The sequence below is a fragment of the Pristiophorus japonicus genome, chromosome 2, assembly GCF_044704955.1.
Source record: "Pristiophorus japonicus isolate sPriJap1 chromosome 2, sPriJap1.hap1, whole genome shotgun sequence".
NCBI lineage: Eukaryota > Metazoa > Chordata > Chondrichthyes > Pristiophoridae > Pristiophorus > Pristiophorus japonicus.
This window is the reverse complement of record NC_091978.1, coordinates 61,528,650-61,544,979: the sequence shown is the minus strand read 5'-3', so window position 1 is coordinate 61,544,979 and position 16,330 is coordinate 61,528,650. Positions and strand designations below refer to the sequence as shown.

Below are 16,330 nucleotides of genomic sequence, written 5' to 3'. Positions count from 1 at the left end.
ATTGCAACGGATCCAGCCGATGGGGAGCAGTCCTTTTTGGCCTGGGATTGCAGCGGAGGGAGCAGTTTTTTCGGCCCGGGATTGCGGGAGGGGGGAGGGGAGCAGTCCTTGAACCATAGCCCCAGCTGTTTTCTACTGAAACACATTTGGACTTTGGTACTGGGAATTGAAACCCTACTTGAAGGGTTCCATAGAAAATTGCCAAAAATCTTGAAGCTAATCTTTTCTTTTTTTTAAAAAAATACATTCTTTAAAAAGTGGGGGAATACTTCGATTTAATGACCAGTAAAGTTTAGAAGTGAATATGCTGAGATTTCTCCTGATGCTCAATGAAAGATGTGGCTTCTGGGCTCGGGCAAGGGGGGAACCTTGGGAGAAGTTTGTCCTGGTGGGCAAGGGGAAGGGAGGATGTGGCAGTGGATGGTCTCAATCTTGGTGACAATTAAGTTCATGGGCTCCTCGCATTTGTTAGAGGTAAGGGTGGAGGGCAAGGGAGAGGGGTTTAAGGAGACAGTTGACAGCAGAGAAAAGAAGCCAGGGGTTATTTTTGCATTCCAGGATGATCCTGGAGCAGTGAGCAGTTTTCTCTGGGCAGGTATGTTCGACTTGATGCATCAGTGATTGCCTACTAGTATTCAGACTAGACCAGATGTCCAACAATTGTGTGGTGGGAAGGTGATGTCAAATATCTGTGTGCCAATGGTCTTGTGCATCCTGCCTGCAGATCTTCCTCCTGTGTGTTCTGTGCTGTGTACAAGATTAATGACACCAAATCTGATATTAGTGACGAGTTATTCAGCGTTGAAGTAACCACGTCTGCATTTGTAATTAGGAAAATCAGCAACGCACTCATAATTAGTGCCTACAGAGCTCTCTTGCAACTTCTCTCTGAACATCAGAAGTGAGGAAGCTTTCGTAATTTGTAATTAACACTATTGTATATACTCTGGAAATGGATATGCTCAGTAGCTGCAATCACATAATTTTTATCATTGAGTCAATCTTGAAGTACCATGTGCAGGTTGGACCTTCATGCAACTCTTATGACCTCTGATTTTCAGGAGAACAACCTCAATTTTACCAGCCTATAAAATCAATGCACTGAATTTTATGGTTGGTTTTCCATTTCATTTTAGATGCAGCTTCTAACACGCAGACGTCACACATGCGCACGCTAAGATCGATTTTTTGGACCCTGCTAAGTCGTCTCTGCAGTTGAGTGTAAAATACGAAACCATCTCTAAAACAAAGTTTAAGATTGTATTCTATGCTGCAGGAAACAGGAAGAACGAGTACAGCAAGTGCGGAAGAAACTGGAGGAAGCTCTAATGGCAGATGAGTTAGCACGAGCGGAGGAAGTCACAGAAGAAAGACGTGGAACGAGAGCAATGTGATGCACAGGGGTGAGCCCTTTCATTGCAGCATGGGCAATACAATTGAGTGGAATGGGGAGGGACCACCTGACAGTTATCTTGGGATTATCACCTGTCTGGAGCAACAAAAAAGCAGTTGGTTTGGACAGCTTTGCTATATCACAAGGTCCGTGGGATCAAATCCCTCTGGAATGATCTGCAGGCACGTCCGTATCTTTTAAAGAGAGAGCATTATCAAATACTTTTTAAGAAAAACTAAACGGGTACGCAGTTATCATTAACACTTTTCGTTTACCTTGTCTGTTTTCATTGATTTTAAAGAGAAATGTACCTTTGGAGGCTTGGAAGAAAGGATATATTTTTGAGAAGTATTGTTTTCTTTTCCATCTTTGCCAGCTGAGTACATATGCATACTGCACATTGCATGGATTTTTTTTTTACACATTTTAAAATGACTAAAAGAAAGGGGATAACTTATGATAAGATTAATTAAAACTGAAGAGGGAAACAGTGTTGCTATTAGAAGCTGGCAGCTGTAGTTATCTCCCCCAGCTATTTCCACCTTCAAGAATTGGTGCCTTCAAAGCCATATTTAAGCTGCAGCCTTGAGAATAAATGTGGCATATCACTTCACTTAATTTCCTCCCAGTGGTGTCATCAGCTCATGGCATTTAAATAAGAATATTCAATCATAAAATACAGAGGAAAATAATTATAAAGTTTATTATTTTAAACTTCTTGGTGTGATGCTGTAATTTGTCAAAATGCATCAGTACTATTGTTTAAATCTTTACATTTGCTTGAAGATTAATCCTTGGTTTGTCATGATAATGAGCTGGTCTGAAATTATAAAAGTCATTAACATTTTTTGCAATATGGTTTCAAAATGCAATATAATTTCTGACGTTCTTACTAATTGATAACAAAAGTACGCAGTCTCCTCTACATTGGGGAGACCAAACGCAGATTGGGTGACCGCCTTGCGCAACACCTCCGTTCATAATAAGAACATATTAGGAACAGGAGTAGGCCATCTAGCCCCTCGAGTCTGCTCCGCCATTCAAAAAGATCATGGCTGACCTGGCCGTGGACTCTGCTCCACTTACCCGCCCGCTCCACATAACCCTTAATTCCCTTATTGGTTAAAAATCTATCTATCTATGACTTGAATACATTCAATGAGCTAGCCTCAACTGCTTCCTTGGGCAGAGAATTCCACAGATTCACAACCCTCTGGGAGAAGAAATTCCTTCTCAACTCAGTTTTAAATTGGCACCCCCATATTTTGAGGCTGTGTCCCCTAGTTCTAGTCTCTCCGACCAGTGGAAACAACCTCTCTACCTCTATCTTGTCTATCCCTTTCATTATTTTAAATGTTTCTATAAGATCACCCCTCATCCTTCTGAACTCCAACGAGTAAAGACCCAGTCTACTCAATCTATCATCATAAGGTAACCCCTTAGGGTCAGTCTGCATGACCCCAAGCTTCCGGTGACCTGTCACTTTAATTCTCCACTCCATTCCCACTCTGACCTCTTGGTCCTCGGACTCCTACATGGTTCCAATGAAGCTCAACGTAAGCTTGAGGAACAGCACCTCATCTTTCGATTACTGTGGGTGCTGAAAATCTGAAATAAAAACAGAAAACGCTGGAAACACTCAGCAGATCAGGCAACATCTGTGGAGAGAGAAACCGAGTTAACGTTTCAGGTCGATGACCTTTCATCATTATTTTTATATGATAATGGCAGAGGAAAACCAAGGCAAAACGTATGACATTTTATAAATAACGCATACAAGTTTAATTTTAAAACTGTGTAGAGGACGAACCTATTGGGTTGAAACACAAGTGTGGTGGTCTGTACAATGTATACAACTATTGCTGCCACAGTGACACAAAAGCTACATTTTCTCCACCTTATAGAACAAAATGTAAATTAAAATTAAATATATTTAAAGTAATAGTTTTTCTGCAGGGAGGGAAGACCCTTGGTTACGCTTCCCCCCCCGCCCCCCCCCCCCCCCTCCTTTTTTAAGCAACTCTGGTCATGTCAGCCACAGGGAGCTTCCTGGAAGAGTGTGATCTCAATTTTCCATGATCTGCTCAGAGCCGTTTAGACTCTGGGCAACCACGTTATAGGTTGGAAATTGCCTTTTTCTCCCATCCGCGCACGGTCTGCAGTTAAGATATTTTAAGACACATCCATTGCCTTTCATTGATGTCATTCTAGTGACATGGCAGAATATCCCCCCTTTCTCTTTCTTTCTCTCCCTCTCTGCTCTTTCGCTCTTTCGCTCTCACTCTGGCTCTGCTCCCCTCTGGCCCCCAGCCCCTCTCTGGCCCCCAGCCCCTCTCTGGCCCCCAGCCCCTCTCTGGCCCCCAGCCCCTCTCTGGCCCCCAGCCCCTCTCTGGCCCCCAGCCCCTCTCTGGCCCCCAGCCCCTCTCTGGCCCCCAGCCCCTCTCTGGCCCCCAGCCCCCCTCTCGCTGTCGCCTCCACCCTTTTAATTTTAAAAGGCATCTTAAAAAATGTCGTAGATCTTGACTTTGATTTCCTCTGTTCCATTATATGAATTTTCTAGATGGTTCTGAATTCCAGAGGGAAAGCAGTACAATTGCGCTGACTATTCTTGAGTTAGGGAGCGGAACGACGAGCGACTATTCAGCGACAGCAGCAGCTTGCACACGTGACAGGATGGGGCTTTACTGTGATGGTCCCTGCTGTTGAATATTTTTCTGACTGACACACTCGGGTCATACAGGATGAATGACTGTGATACTGTGGAGGCTGCTATACTACATTATAAACCTTTAGGAGAGAAAGAGCAAAAAATTGGGGCAAATTAGAAAATACACACTTCTTTAAAAGTAAAGCTAAAATAATTGAAATGGAATTTTATTCTGAGATCGCTAAGCCTGCTATGAAAGTCTGGCAAAAATATTGTGTTCTCCAGCATTACCCTACAATCTCGGTTTAGTTTTAGCGCATATAATATTTTGTACTGATCACTGTATATCGTCATTATTAAAATTGTAGTAGTTGAAGTTGCAGTAAATTTTGTAACTTATTTAAAGATGCTTTTCTTCAATTTTTCATTATTCTATTGGGCTCAAGTGTAACTGCACATTACCAAGCTCTGTTTTGCAAGGCCTTTTATATATTCTGAAATAAGCTGAGAAATCATGTTCAAAAGTTATACCGGTATTTTCAACAAAAGGTAGTCGCAAAATCAGTACTTCAACTTCTATGCTTTTTAATTTGGGAATTAGATCATCAAACTCAAATGTATATTACGGATTTTCAGGCTCTCCTGCCACTTGAAATGAAGTGTTGTATCTTTATGCAGTGTGTATCTATCTAAGCTCAGTTTTTCCGTATAATTTTGCTTTACAGATACAAAATAACTTATTAGATGCTGCTGTGAATCAAGGAACCACAATATTCCACATCACAACAGTCTTTCCCAATCGCATAGTTTGAGGTGTGCTTCTAACTAACAGCAAGACTGACTTTATTGAGACGTCAGTGTACATTAAAAGTAGTCAAAGCTATAATTTACTTGAGTTGAGATCCACAAACTAGTTTTATTTTGATGGTAGCTGATCCCCTACAGTAAATTACAAACTTGCTGTACACACCTACTCTCCATTTATATTTGTAATAATATACATACTTAAGTCAAATGGTGTGAGACTATCACTTACGTTTCACAGTTGTAGGATAACTGCAGTTTGCGCTGTCAAATCAGAGATCAGATTTAGGAAGGACTGGGATTGCTCAGATTTCCAACTACTTTTTCGGTAATAAGGTGCAAGTCGTGTCCTGTTTTGTTTAGATCTGTACACAATTGTCTGTCGTTCTGTCTTTGCTGTAATGTGTCATATCCCTTTTGCATTCCTTTGAATGTACATGTGCCTGAAGAAAAAGAAAGAACTTACATTTATATAGCACCTTTCGCGACCACAGGATGTACCAAAGCGCTTTACAGCCAATGAATTACTTTTTGAAGTGTAGTCACTGTTGTAATGTAGGTAACTGGGCAGCCCAATCTGCACCCAGCAAGGCCACAGAAACAGCAATGAGACAATGACCAGATAATCTGCTTTTGGTGGTGTTGGTTAAGGGCTAAATATTGGCCCGGAAATCAGGAACACTCCCCTGATCATCTTCGGAATAATGCCATGGGATGTTCTGCATCCACCCGAGAGGACAGTTTAATATCTCATCTGAATGACAGCATCTCCAACAGTGCAGCGCTCCTTTGGTACTGCACAAGTGTCAGCCTAGATATTTGTGCTCAGTCTAGATTTTTGTGCTCACCCTCTGGAATGGGGCTTAAACCCACAACCTTCTGACGGAGGCAATAATGCTCCTCTGAGCCATAGCTGACATCTGGGAGGACTTCTGCTGGTTCCTGCCATATAAAAAAGAAGTCAGTGAGATGCATTCTCTGATTGTTGCTGATTTTCTCACATCTTATTTTCACACATTCTGACATGCCATAAAGTCCCTGTAATTACTTCTATGTGATCTTTAAGCTTCTATTTAAGAGATATCTGCTTTCACTTTACAGGTGCCATTATTAAGCTGTAAATTATAAAGATGGACTTTTTAATTAAAAAGTAATATACTGTCCCATTTTGAAAATGTTATCCACTTCCCTTCATTTAGTTCCTTTCTCCTCTCATTTTCTCTCCTACCACCCCCTCCCCCTCCCCCCCCCCCCCCTCCTCAGCCTCCGCTCCACCCCACACAATCACATACCAACAAAGAGGGTGACTGCTAATGCATAGCTCGATTTGTAGAGCATAGTGGATGAATAGACTGGCTGTGCCAGAATCAGCTGTCAGAGGATAAGTGAGTGTGGCAGGGGTTGACATTGCCTCCAGCTAAGATCGATAACGTGCTGTGTGGGAAATCACAGGCGATAACCAAGGCCTTGCCACTGTATGTTGAAACACATCATTCGGCTAATGTGCTGTATTATAAATGATATTAGGTTGCGTGTTTGTTCTAAAAGTGTGTTGGCCAACCTTATGGTCCTACTCATAGATCCCACATACATCAACACTGTAAATTGTCAGGAGTCTTTGTGCCTTGTAAGCATATTACCCACATTTTAATGTGCTGGAATAATTGCTCCAACATTAAATTGAACTCTCCACTACAGTGACAAAAACATTAAGACGCTCCAGTTTCTACTTTTCTCCAATACAAAAGCAAAATACTGCGGGTGCTGGAACCTGAAATAAAAACAGAAAATGCTGGAAATCTCAACGGGTCAGGCAGCATCTGTGGAGAGGAAAACAGAGTTAACGTTTCAGGTCAATGACCCTTCGTCAGAACTGGCGAATGTTCGAAAAGAACAGATTCTTAAGGAGCACTGAAAGGGGGAGGAGAAGAAAGAACAAAAGGGAAGGTCTGTGGTAGGGTGGAAGGCAGGAGAGATTAGAGAGACAAAACAGTTGATGGACCAAATTGAAATGGTAATGGCAGAAGTTAGAAAAACATTAGTTGAGAGAGTGTGAGTGGCGAGATAATGACCAGCTGCCATTGGAGTCAAAGTGGAAAAAAAAACATAAGATCGGAGTGGGGGGAGGGAGCCAAAAATGGGCAGAGGTTATGGTCTGAAATTCTTAATCTCAGTGTTGAGTCCAGAAGGCTGTAAAGTGTCTAAACAAAAGATGAGGTGCTATTCCTCAAGCTTGCGTTGAGCTTCATTGGAACAGTGCTTTCTCTCCAATGGCAGCTGGTCACTATTCCACCATTCACACTCTATCTAGACTAACCCTTTTCTAACTTCTGTCATTACCATTTCAAATCGGCCCATCATCCCTTTTGTGTCTCTAATCTCTCCTGCCTTCCACCCTACCACAGACCTTCCCTTTTGTTCTTTCCTCCCCTCCCCCTTTCAGTGCTCCTTAAGAATCTGTTCTTTTCAAACACACTCCAGTTCTGACGAAGGGTCATCGACCTGAAACGTTAACTTTGTTTTTCATTCCACAGCTGCTGCCTGACCCGCTGCGATTTCCAGCATTTTCTGTTTCACATCTACTTTTCTCTGAGCAATAGTTTTATAACCATCTCTAATCTCGACTGCATTTCGAGTTTAAAATAAAGTCTTATGTCATTTGGTATAAAATGAATTTACTTTCTTGATTATCTATTTTTCTTTGCTTTCTCCTCAATCTTTTCTATATTTTACTTTTTCTTCTGTTGCTCTCTGCTTTTCTTTTCATTCTGTAAAACTCTCCTCTATTCTGACAGATGACCTCGAGCAGTTTTCTCAATTTTTCATTTTTCATTTTTTACCATATATGTTCATTAATTTCTCCAAGTCAGTTTCTCTCTCTAAATGTTCCCCTCTGCCTACCTTAATTGTACTTGCAATGTTCTGAGTTCCCCTTGTTTGTTCATCTTGGCAAACTCGAGGGCAATTAGGGGTGGGTAATAAATGCTGACTTTGCCACATCCCAGGAACTGCTGCTACACACTTGCCTAAGATGTAAAGAAAGAATTTGCATTTATATAGTGTCTTATCACCACAGTATCCCAAAGCGTGTCACAGCTAATTAATAACTTTTAAAGTGAAATTATTTGTGCACAGCAAAATACCAGAAAAACAGATACGATGAATTGCCTATTAATCTGTTTTTGGTGATGGTTAAAGCAGGAATGTCAGCCAAGTCACTGGGAGCACCTCAGGTAGTGCCATGGGATTCTTTATATCTACTGAATAGGCAGGCAGGACTTCCGTTTAATGTTTTATCCCAAAAAATAACAGTCAGTGCAACACTTCCTCAGTACTGGTGTGAAGTGTCCGTATACAATAGGTGCTCAAGTGCTGAGCCCATAACCTTCTGACTCCAAAGCAAAAATGTTACCAACCAGTGTAATTATCTTTCGTTGCAACATGGGAGTCAATGGATTTTTTTTTTAAACACATTCTTCACATAGAGAGAAGCTTTGAATTCTCGTATAGATTACACTTGTATATAAAATTAGTGAAACTCTCATTAAATGGTGTCACTTTTTTTATATGTTTGTGTTGTGAATTTTATTCTTAATGCTTAATGTACTTCTATTTTGTGTTCTCACTAATTTTTTGTCTGCTATTCAATTTTTTTCAATCGATTGTTCCATTCTGTTTTACTGTTTCAATTTCTGAAACCTCCAGATATATATGTGGGTGTCTCATATTTTGCGTGCTGTCTCAAAATCTGTCTCATTCTTGTCTTTGAGACTGCCACTGTTCTTTTCGGGAACTTCACCTTTTGCGTTCCTCTCATTTTTGTTTGGCTCAGTCTACGAATGATTTATGAATGGAGGCAGACTCCATCGTGGCTTTCAAAAGGGAATTGGATAAGTACCTGAAGGAAGAAAAATTACAAGGGAAAAGGGCGGGGGAGCGGGACTAGCTGAAGTGTTCTTGCTGAGAGTCGGCACGGGCTCGACGGACTGAATGGTCTCCTTCTGTGCTTGTAACCATTCTATGGCAGTGCAGTTTTAAATCTACAACACAGGATCCTTACGGTGAACACCAATTCAGAATTTTAAGTTGTTTGGTGATGCAACTGAAATCTCCATGCCATTAGCTCCGCAATGCTACTCTTCAATGCTTCATTCTATCTTTTGAAGGTTCAACCTAAACATTGATTAATTTTATCTAATGTAATATTGATAATTTGATTCAAAATAAATGAAGAAAGGTGCAAGAGTGCATGACAGTGAAGTGCATAATTGGCAATGAAGTGCGCACTCTGCAGTCATACCTGTAACTTGCTTCATGGAAGCTTCTAGTCTTGGCCGTGCTTTTCTTGCACTGCTGGACAGGATATAACAAATGACTTGTCTCGTGGTTCTTATTCTGTGAGTGAATTTTGAAGGTACTCCTTTCAAGTAGCATAAAATTATATTCATGGTTACTCAGTAATAAGTGATTTTTCTCAGTTACAATTTATACAACAAAACAAACAGTTTTCTATATAAAAGGTTACTGGCCTAGTACTGATTGCCACATGATGAGATTTCAGCTTTTTTCCCCAGTCACATTTGACTATTATAAATTGGGTTAAAGCATACAACTGTTACAGCCAACACTAATCAAAAACATAGATCTTGAGTATTACATTTCAGATTTCAATTTGATTGTATATATCAGTATTTATGGTACCTTTATTGCACTGTACAACATGAAGTCAGTAATAATTCTGACTGCACATTGTTTAGATATTCTGTCACTCAGATCATTTCTCATCTGCTTTGTGGCCAAGTATCGAGTGTAAAATGGTCTTGCCACTGGGGTTTTAATAAACCCTCATCATTTATCCTGAATCTCTCTGCCAATATTCAATTTAATGGTTAAAGAGCTGCTGGAGTGGAAGACCAAAAGTGCATTTATTCGTCATGGTGATCTGTGGAAATTACTGCTCAGCAGGAGTTAAAGGCCATCTAAGTGGCACCATGGAAAATCTAAAATCGAAGAAGCATTTTTAATTAGCAGAGAATACAGTAACTCTAAATTTAAACAAAAAATTCTGACTCCCAATGGGTTGTGTGTGAAAATGTGCATGGTCAGTACAAAATAACTATATTTGACCTGCTAGAGAGAAAACTGCTGGAAATGTGTCATTTTGCCTCTACCATCTTACTTTTAAATGATTTTTGTGAGTGGTCTTGCAAACTCCTTTTAAGAAATCTGCTTAGACATGTGCTTTTGGCGAACTTTTGCCTTGCTTATGGATTCAACTCTATATTCCTATTGCATGTTCACAACAGTGCAAATCAGCAAGGCACAACAGGTCATCCATAGATCAGAGACTCTAAATATTCTCTATTAGAATATCTGTAATGTTTGTCTAAGGCTCCTCTTTAACTTTTATTGCATAAAACTACAACATCGGAGAAGGAGTTTAACCTTATAGCTTTTATTCAATAACTGATGAATTCTATGCTCTTTACAGTTGCTTTGATTTGGGTTTTCATCTCCTAATTCCTTTACTGACTCGCAATGTAAAATAAAAATGTCACACTGATGCAGCAGACGTTAGACACATTGTTGGGGCATTGTATAGGTAGCTTTGCTCGATATCGAATTGTGCTACATTTGACCAGGGTGTACTTGATGCTGACACCAGGTATCCAAAAAGCACTAGTAATTCTTGCCTAAGCACATAATTTACATAAGTGAAGAAAAAAACACAATTTTGTCCTTTTTTAAAAAAAAACAAACATCTTCTAACATAACATTGGTTCATCATTGAGTGTGGGAGATTGGGTTTATTCTGTCTGATACCTCTTGAACAAAAATTAACGGTAGGTGAAATTGGAAATGCTCTACCTTTTTCTGGATGTTTAGCTTTCCCATTTCTCACTATTTCCTTCTCATCGTGCACTGAAACTGCTTTCTAGTTAATGGGGTATGTTTGTAGATGCTGCCATCTTCTCAAACTACTATCGGCTGGTCTTACAAGGCACTTGTAATGGATGACCATAGCGATGAAACACATTTTGTGATTTATGAAGAAGTTTCTTTTTAAGAGCAGTGCTGATATTCTGCTTGTAGGGCACTTCTTCACAAAGCAGCTAAAGGGTTAATTTAGATAAGGCAATGAATTTTAACTTCCAGAAAGTTATAGGATCGAGGGGTTGAAGTCAGGTGTTAAAATGACACACTTCATTTGGTTATTTTTGTAACTAGCAATAAGTTAGTACATTCAGCACAAGAAGCTGAAACATGGTCCCGTTGGCTGAAGGAAGGCACATGACATGAATACCCAAAGCTCCTTTTTTTTTAAAGCAAAAAGATCAAATGCGGTAACTTCATTGTTGTCATAAATCAGGGTTTTTACACAGTGAAACTGTGAAGGACTGTGTTTGAATTAATGCAATTTATCCAGTTACAACACATACTGGGAAATCTGCTATAGTTAACCTTTAATGACTGAGCCTCGGGGACCTGACATTTCCAAGTCAACTTAAAGCCTTTCTTAAAACCATGTTGTTTTAAAAAGAATGATATAAGAAACCCGATCTGCGATTACTTTTTTTAAGCTAACAAAAAAACCTACAAAACATACATTGGAACTGTAGGTCAATGGGTTTGCTATTCATAGTGAAAACTGCTTTCACATCTTCAGCAAGACTCCAATGAATAATATCTACAATGCCCTTCATATATTTGCAATCAAACAAAAAACAACTCCCATCTAATTTCTGAGGTGTCTCATAACTTCTTTCTTAGAATATATTTTTTCTAGCTGGTAGGCAGAGAGCTACTTGGTTAAATTGAAGCATTCAACTTTCTAGATGAGACCTTTCATCTTTTCCCTTAAACTTGTACACAAAAAGTTACTAATGCCATTTTCCTAGTTCATTCTCCCACCCTTTTCTCTCTTCTCTTCTCTCTCCCCCTACACACACGCGCACGCACACACACGATTTAGGAACAGGGGTAGGGCCTTCAGGCCATCAAGTTCGCTCCACCATTCAACTCATATAACTCAACTACTTTTACCTGCCTTTGTTTTATGTCTCTTCATACCCTTACCCATCTATTGATCTCAGTCTTGAAAATTTCCATTGACACCACATCCTCAACATTTTGGGAGAATGTGTTTTAAAATTTAGTCAGACGAGACCTACCCTTTACAAATCCATGGTGACTCTCTGATGAATGTTCAAGTGCTCAGTCACTTTGTCCCTGATAGATTCCAGGAACTTGCCCACAATTGATAAACTGACAGGTATGTAGTTCCCTAGTATCTCCCTCCCTTAAATAAAGTAAACATCTGGCACAATTCTTGAATCTAGAGAGCTTTGGAAAATTATGACTAATGCATCTGCAATTTTCTCACCTATTTCTTTGAATGCCCTGGGGTAGTACTGAATTAACCTCTTAATGTTCCTTTTTTAAAAGCAATCATTCCAGGTCAGGTACAAGTCAGTCTCAGAATTGCAGTATCTGTAAAGTTCATAACATTTATTTTGGTCAGGTTCAGAATTGGAATCGGAAGAAACCAAGAAATGGTTCAAATTCACCATCTCTGAATTACATGTAGACTGAGCTGATAGTCTGTCTCTCTCCAACCAACTGCTATTTTGGTGTTGTAATTGCTTAATTTTAATCTGTCGATCTGAACATTTGTCTGACTTAAGAATAGCATTTGGCACATTGCATAGTGCTCCGTTAAAAAAAATTCTATTTAATGTCTGAATCTTGTTAAATATAAAAATATCATTGAAATATACTGTAGCCAAAAACATAACCTTTAACAGTAGAATTGTTGGGGCCATTACAGAAGAGGCATGTGCGATAGTGTTCTTTGCTCTTGCTAATTTGTAATACGAAGACTGTGTTTGAAAAGGCAGCCTTCAAATGTAATTTTTCTTCCCTCCCCTCACTTCAGAATGTCAGCCACAGTAGGGTGTTTGCAACTTGGGAATTGTTTGTGAAATTTTGCAAGGGGCCAGAATAAATCCTAGTAGTGGATACTATGATTGGATACTAATGGATTTTCCCTGTGATATATGGAGGGGTAGAGCATAGCAGGCTAATCTTTCAGATGCGATTGTTTATAATAGAAATAGTTATCCATACTTCGAACTTTTTATATTGCTTTGCTTTTGACGAGCAGTAAAGAAATGTAATCATTTGTTGAAGATATTTTTTAACAGGATAACTTTGTAAGTCTCCAGGCTGGTTCTACAATAAGATCCTAGTTAGGATACTGTTAAACCAGATGATGGGTGCATCAATAAGAGTTAAGGCAGGAGCAACCTGCTGTATCCAAATACTGAATTATTTATGTTCTGTTTTATTTGCTCAGCCATTCAGTGTAACTTGAGCTAACCGGGTGAATCAAGATGCTTAGTGACATTCCAAAAATCTCTCTCATTTCTTATATATATAAGTCATAGAATCTTACAGCACAGAACGAGACCATTTGGCCCATCGTGCCTGTGCTAGCTCTTTGAAAGAGTTGTCCAATTACTCCTTCTCTCTTGCTCTTTCCCCATAGCCCTGTAATTTTCTCCCCTTCAAGTATTTATCCAATTCTCTTTCAAAAGTTACTATTGAATCTGCTTCTGCCACCCTTTCAGGCAAGGCATTCCAGATCATCGTAACTCGCTTCATTAAAATATTCTCCGCATCTCAACTCTGGCTCTTTTGCCAATTGCCTTTAAATCTGTGTCCTCTGGTTAGTGACCCTCCTGCCAGTAGAAACAGTTTTTCCTTATTTACTCAATCAAAACCCTTTATGATTTTGAATACCTCTATTAAATCTCTCCATAACCTTTTTGTGCTCTAAAGATAGCATTCCCAGCTTCTCTAGGGAACTGAAGTCCCTCATCCCTGTTACCAACCATTCTAGTAAATCTCCTCTCCAAGGCTTTGACATTCTTCCTAATGTGCGGTGCCCAGAATTGGAGACACTACTCCAGTTGAGGCCTAATCAGTCATTTATAGTGGGGGGGAAAAATTAAGAAAAATAAACTAGCTTATTGAGGATAGCGTAGAGGAAATTGTTGGCTTTGTTAAAAATCCTACTTCACTGTTACTATGTTTTTGTAACTAATTGTTCTCTGAAGGGATTACTAATTTTGTTTCTACCTTTGCAGGCAATTGCATTCTATTTTGCACTTGATAATCCCAAACCCATAAAATTGAAGGCTACATCCAAGCACATAGGATCGAAAAGAAATCAGTCCAACTCAGGCAAAGACTTCAAAAACAGTGCTGAAAAAGGATCAGTATACAACGTGGATCTTTTCAGATTTTTAAATCGGAGGGGGGGGGGGAGGAAAGGGGCAGAAGGGCAATTAGACTTGTGTAACCACTTCAATGCTGATTTAACTGAACTGTGTTTTGGACAAATCCAGCCTGTACCGTAATTTTTTTTCCATTTGTACTATCATGTTGGCGAGGACAGAATATTCTCTTTTTTTTTATGCAGCGCATTCTAGAAGGGTGACCGGTCCGTGTTTCTACAGGGGTGTAAAGCTTTCCAGAAAATGTTGGGGTTTGTCTAAACAAAGCAGAGATATTATATATAGGAAATCATATTTTTATTTTTGAATGATGCTCCACTCTGGAACAGTTTAAGCTGCAGCACCTGCTTGTAAAGATGAAACTGTGCAACTTCAGTGCCTCTTTGAATTGCATTCTCTTGCTCTCCTCCACTCCACACGAAAAATAGCTGCTAGTTGGTCAGTGGGTGGACAACAGATAATTAGGATCTTGTCATAAACAAAATGGTGAGCAGCACAACTCACAACACACAATCCTTCTGACCACAACATGGGCAGGCACCCATACTCTGCATTTCATAAAAGAAAACAAGGGGATCCCCAATGGTGGAAATGTTGCAATATTATAAGGCTGAATTTAGTTCAACAACACTTTAGGGCACTAGATCTATTGAAATATGCGTTAAATATATATTTTAAAAAGAGGTGTTTTTCTTTAGTTATTAATCTTTACAAAAATAATCACATTCTGTGACACCGTGCAATGTTATATGCTCTTCTAGATACAAAAAATATTTTTTGCGCTGTACATAAATGATTTCTGTTTATCATGTGGCCTAGGATTTAATAGCCTACGGTTTTATTACTGAGAGTAAAGCTAAAAGGATATATATATTTAAACAGATTTTATAATTATTTCCTGAAAGCACCTGTACAATCTATTACCACAAAATAAAGAAATTTAGTTTACATTTGGGAATTTGCTTGCATAGTTTGTGAATGGAAAACTACTGTGTTTCGTATTCCTCACTGAGAATGATGGACCTGCATACATATGTGTTTCCTATCGTAATTCTTGATAGCACTCCCGAGCAGTTGGCAAGCAAAGGTTTCTCTGAGGGGCAGTGTTGTTCAGCTGTAGCCTTCAACCATGCTTTCTTCATCACAGCCTCTTGTATCTTTCATAACTGTGGTAAGTGCTCATCTGAACTGCCGCTTTTGTATCTGCTGAGCTGAAAATATGTTCTTCCTCTTCTCTTTATGTTGACTCTATTTCAAATCAAAGCTCGTTGTGCTGCGTTCTATCTCATTCTTTGCCCGGACCTCAAACTGTGGAGCTATTTATTTCTTCCACCTTTGCTTCCTTCTACATTCTTTCAGGCTTTTAAAACCCAAGCTTGGCATTACCAATCTAAACTATTACTATCTCGCTACTGTTTTTAACCTTTGTGGTAACCCTCCATCTTGACAATTCATCTAGCTTTCTCAATTTAAAAGATAATTTCACAAAACATTGTAGTTAAGTGATTTGTTTCAAGAGGAGATGCAGAGTGGAGCCGAGGTGCAAGTCGAGTTGTTTCACTTGTGTTAATTTGTATTAATTATAAAATGAATAACCATCTCCAGTTATTGAAAATAGAATACATTGTCCCTTTAGTGCCAACATTTTTAGTTTGGTTAACAGTCTGACACATGGCAGAAGCTACTGCAAAATCCACACAGATAAAATTTCTGATTGTCCGATAGGGTGTGCATTCCCTCTCCCTGGTAGGGACCCCGCCCCTTGCCTACATTCACAGAGATTATATATTGAATATATTTAAGGTGGAGATAGACAGATTTTTGAGCGATAAGGGAATAAAGGGTTATGGGGAGCAGGCAGGGAAGTGGAACTGAGTCCATGATCAGACCAGCCATGATCTTATTAAATGACGGAGCAGGCTCGAGGGGCCAGGTGGCCTAATCGTGCTCCTATTTCTTATGCTGGCAACATCCAAGGCTTAGAGATCCCCAAATGTGCATTGAGGTACTGATGGAGTCAAAAACTATGTGGCTTACCAGCACAGAGCACTGGGAGGATTACTATTGCTTGTCCACCTAGGACACCACCAATTCCCCTGCCTCTCTTGCGTGTTAGGGCATTCATTTTCTTTTATTACATTTTGCAGCAACCAAGAAGGGCTCTAATTACCTTACCTTTTATTTTTT

The 16,330-nt window shown here is 39.6% G+C and overlaps 1 protein-coding gene across 1 annotated transcript in view; it reads left to right on the top strand.

Annotated features, from left to right (window-relative positions):
• mbd2 (methyl-CpG binding domain protein 2) overlaps window positions 1–15,063 on the top strand; it is a 118,147-nt gene extending 103,084 nt beyond the window's left edge. Inside the window, exons 6-7 of the mRNA XM_070867505.1 lie at window positions 1,277–1,403; window positions 13,994–15,063. Of these exons, the coding sequence (XP_070723606.1) occupies window positions 1,277–1,394 (118 nt within the window). The 3' untranslated portion in view covers window positions 1,395–1,403; window positions 13,994–15,063. The remainder of the gene's footprint in view (window positions 1–1,276; window positions 1,404–13,993) is intronic.
• The last annotated feature ends 1,267 nt before the right edge of the window (window positions 15,064–16,330 follow it).